Source organism: Nicotiana attenuata, unplaced genomic scaffold (genome assembly GCF_001879085.1).
Source record: "Nicotiana attenuata strain UT unplaced genomic scaffold, NIATTr2, whole genome shotgun sequence".
NCBI lineage: Eukaryota > Viridiplantae > Streptophyta > Magnoliopsida > Solanales > Solanaceae > Nicotiana > Nicotiana attenuata.
Window position 1 is genome coordinate 78,619 of NW_017673306.1, and position 3,752 is coordinate 82,370.

The 3,752-nt window shown below is 33.2% G+C and overlaps 1 protein-coding gene across 1 annotated transcript; it reads right to left on the minus strand.

Annotated features, from left to right (window-relative positions):
• Positions 1 to 712: 712 nt before the first annotated feature.
• LOC109216011 (phospholipase A2-alpha) lies at positions 713 to 3,340 on the minus strand. Its single transcript, XM_019380140.1, has 4 exons — positions 2,936 to 3,340; positions 2,712 to 2,754; positions 2,488 to 2,613; positions 713 to 1,036 (listed from the first exon to the last, which is right to left on the minus strand). Exons 1-4 carry the CDS (start codon positions 3,302 to 3,304, stop codon positions 861 to 863), a joined length of 714 nt encoding a protein of 237 aa, XP_019235685.1. The 5' UTR covers positions 3,305 to 3,340; the 3' UTR covers positions 713 to 860.
• Positions 3,341 to 3,752: the final 412 nt, after the last annotated feature.

Sequence of the window (3,752 nt, forward strand, 5' to 3'; positions counted from 1 at the left end):
TGGCTGAAGATGTTGAAGGNCATTGCTTACATATGAAAGGGGCGGATTTCCGGCAGATTTGAGAGGGGCGGGCGGCGACTGCTTGTTTGACTGATTAGGGTTCTTTGGGGCGTAAGGAAGAAGAATAGGTTGGGCGGTGCGGACGGCGGGGGGGGGGGGGGGGGGGGGTTAGACGGGGGGATGGTGTAGTTGGAAATAAGGAAAAAGATATTATTTTCTTATTAATTACATGTGTCAAATATTTTAATTATAAATTACACTTGTCATTCTTTAATTGGTTTATTGACACATCATCCGGCAAGTGTAACTCACGCATATAGTCTGCTCCACTCGAATGTTTACTTGATACACTTAATAGCCATTTGAAGTATCTAAATGGTAAATGGGTCAATTGAGGTGTCCATCTGACCGTTGAGGACAACTTGAAGGGGCTGTTTATGTATTTCGCTTTTCTCTTTCTTTCCCTTTTCTTTTAGTTCCAGTGACTTTGCCCCTTCTTTTAATTAGAGTAGGTTTCTTCTTTTTTTGTTTTGTTTTGTTTTATTAATTTGTTCCTTTTTTTTATTTAGTTAGTTCTTTTTTTTTTCTTTAAACTTAAATTATTTACTAAATATCTCATATGTCCTCATTTAAAATATTGGGGGTATTACAATATACGATACAACTAAACATTTGGTTCAAAGAGAAATTACAAGCAGAAGGGTCAGCCAGATTGACAATGGTAAGAACAATTTTCTCAAAATGTTATTAAAAAATTAATAAACTAAAATGAATCAGAAAAGAACATAGAAAATATTAACTTTCTTTTCTTTCTCTCTATTTTCCTTTTTTTTTTTTCTAACAACTAGCTAGGAAAAATACTAGGGTTTCTTGAAAATTTTCCCAGCAACGACAGCAGCATCAATAACATCAGTAATAACTCGAACAACAGTACCAACTGAACAAGTGTTCCCTTTAAATGATGGAGCTCCTGATTTCGTGAACGTAGCCACACAATTCAGGAAGCTTTGGTTGCACTCTAAGTTTAGATAATTATCTGTAACATCAAAATTAACAAAAATTAATGGGAAAAAACTAAAAAGAAAGAATTCAACCAAGAAGAGCGAATTGGTGATTTAGAATCATTGAGTATATTATATGTGTTATCCTGTAATATGTATTTATGTTTTAAATTCTTTTTGTATATGTAGCTGAAAGTAATGAGTTAAGCTCATAGAACCAACCCTGAATTCACTTGTGTGAACCAATACAGCCAAACTTTTCTATAACATCATCCTCTATAACACTTTATTATAATGGTCAGATTCTTTTTGGAACCAATTATTCATGTTATATTATAATATATGTTCTCTTTAATAACACTTTGTTATAGCAGTTAAAAAATATCTAGTACTAACAAGGCTATATTATAGAGATGTTTGTCTATATTATAGAGACGTTTAATTGTACCATTACTGAAATCTTTAAACCTTTCTTGTGGAAATTAAACAAGTTTCAAGGAAAGTGACCTAGCAATCAGTTGCGTTAATAATGGGAGAAAAAAAATGAGACATATGTGAAAAGGAAGCTATAGTTTACGTAGAAAAAAGTTTTTTAAGTGCATTTAGACCAATAATTTGTCCAGAGCTTCTGCACAATGTCTGTGTGATAATACAAGCTCACCTACCTTGATGTGGCACATATAATTGACTACAACCACCTCCTAATTCAAATTTCTTATTCTCTCTAGCTAGGTGCTCATCAAAACTTTTGTCTAACTTTCTATTCTTATTATTTAGTGGATAAAGTTATTCTTTATTATTATGCTAGTGAAAAGTAATTAATATTTAGAATATTACTGAAATACTCACATGCTTGTGACTCCTTAACTTTTTTTTTTCTTTTTTTATAAAAAGTTGACAAGTGAAATGGAATCTACGACATCATCTCATCAATTAGAGACTATAATTCATCTTTAGCACCGTCTCATCTCATCAATATGGGGCCACATCATCTCTGGGTTTAAAATAGGTCATTTTCCCTTTTAGATAAAACCAAACCATAATAATTTCTTTTTAAGAAAAAACCTTGCCATTATGTATGATTGTTTCAACCCAAAAAAAATGACCTTAAATAGGAAAACGTGAACAGTGCTTGTGCAGCTTCATTTTACGTTTTTTATCATTAGCAAAATGCTGCAACAACAAAAGTGTAGACTCTTGTTTGCCATTTCTTTTGTCCTATTAAGAAATTGTTCTATTTGTACACTTTATGTTCACCAAATAAATTTAGCTAGAACCATTCTTCTCTTTCTCACATTGAAATAATTGATAGAATATATGACAAGAATTAGTGTGTTACCCCGGTAATATCGGTTATTAATCTTGATATCACAAAATTATAGCATAAACAGTTAGTATTACACGAATAAAATTTAAGTTTTATGCGGCACCAATGAAAATATATTTAATTACTTATAATATATATAGTAATGGATAAATAACTTACTGCCTTTACGTTGTATACAGAGATCATGCTTCATACAGCAAGCATCAAGTCCATCACATGGTTGCTCACCTGGACATCCACTGTATAGAACTCCACAATACTTCCCATATCTTAGGAGTGGAGGAACTGCCATTATTCAAGAAAGAAAATCATTTTTTTGTGTCTTAAGAGAAGTTAATTAATACAATTAATTAATGGCCAAAAATTAATAGAAAAGTGTGTACCTGCACAGAACTTTGATTCACATGTTCTACTGCATTCTTTTTCCTAATTTTTTTTTTTGAGTAATAATTAGAAAAACAGAAGAAAGTTAGGGTAAGGTTTGTGAATAATTAACATGAAATGAGACTAGCAAAAGCTGTTGTGGGATGCCAGCATTAACCAGAAATCTTGAATTCGAGAGCTAAGAAAAAAAATCATGAAATGAGAGATAGAAAGAAAGATTTACCAAGGAGATGCCAGCATTAGTTTCAATACCAATGTTAAGGGCATGAACTGAAATGGGAGGAAACCTGAGGGCTATGATGCAAAATGCAAGAAGTTGTAGACAAAATAACTTCAACGACTGCAGAAAAGCCATTGAAGAAAGAAAGCACTGAATTATGAGAAAAGTTTTTTTGGTTTTGCTTACAGGCTCTGATTTATAGGGAGAAATTGTTGGTGACAAACTAAAATAAGTGTGTATAGAAACTGATGAAGCTTTACTTAGGTGGTGTAGTTTCTTTGGAAGAGATAGAAGGTGGGTGACTTTTAGGGACTGAACTGATCGAATGGATGAAGGGGGTGGGTGTGGGGTGTGAGATTTGTCGTGTAACATCTCGTGACATGTTTTTGGTGGTGTTCACATTCTGTCATCCACAAGAGTCTTTTATCTCTATTTGTATATATATGCTGTAAATATTGTTGGACTTTAAGTTAAGCATTGGGCTTTAAAAGTCTAAGAGTGTGAATTGGAAATGGTAGAAAATAAAATGGAGGGAAATGAAAATTTGAATGAAGTGAGCTTTTGACTTGCACTTTGTCCCTCATTGGTGAAGGACAACTACATTTGTGTGCTTATATAGAAAATCACTTCTTAAATCTCTTAAAAGGAGTTGAAGAGAATGAACCCTCGCGCCGTCGTCGTCGCTCGCTCGGCTTCGGCTTCGGCTTCATCAAACGATTAATTAAATCTGCAAATAATTAATAATTAATTAAATCTACAGACACCTTTTCCAGATAAGCGTTATGGAATGCGCTTGAGAAAAAGTACAAGACTGAGGATG

Coding starts and splice junctions, on each gene's coding strand:
- LOC109216011 (XM_019380140.1), bottom strand. CDS start 3,304: ATGTTACACGACAAATCTCACACCCCACACCCACCCCCTTCATCCATT. Junction 2,755..2,935: donor CTAATGCTGGCATCTCCTTG/GTAAATCTTTCT, acceptor AAAAAAAATTAG/GAAAAAGAATGCAGTAGAAC. Junction 2,614..2,711: donor TGAATCAAAGTTCTGTGCAG/GTACACACTTTT, acceptor GAATAATGGCAG/TTCCTCCACTCCTAAGATAT.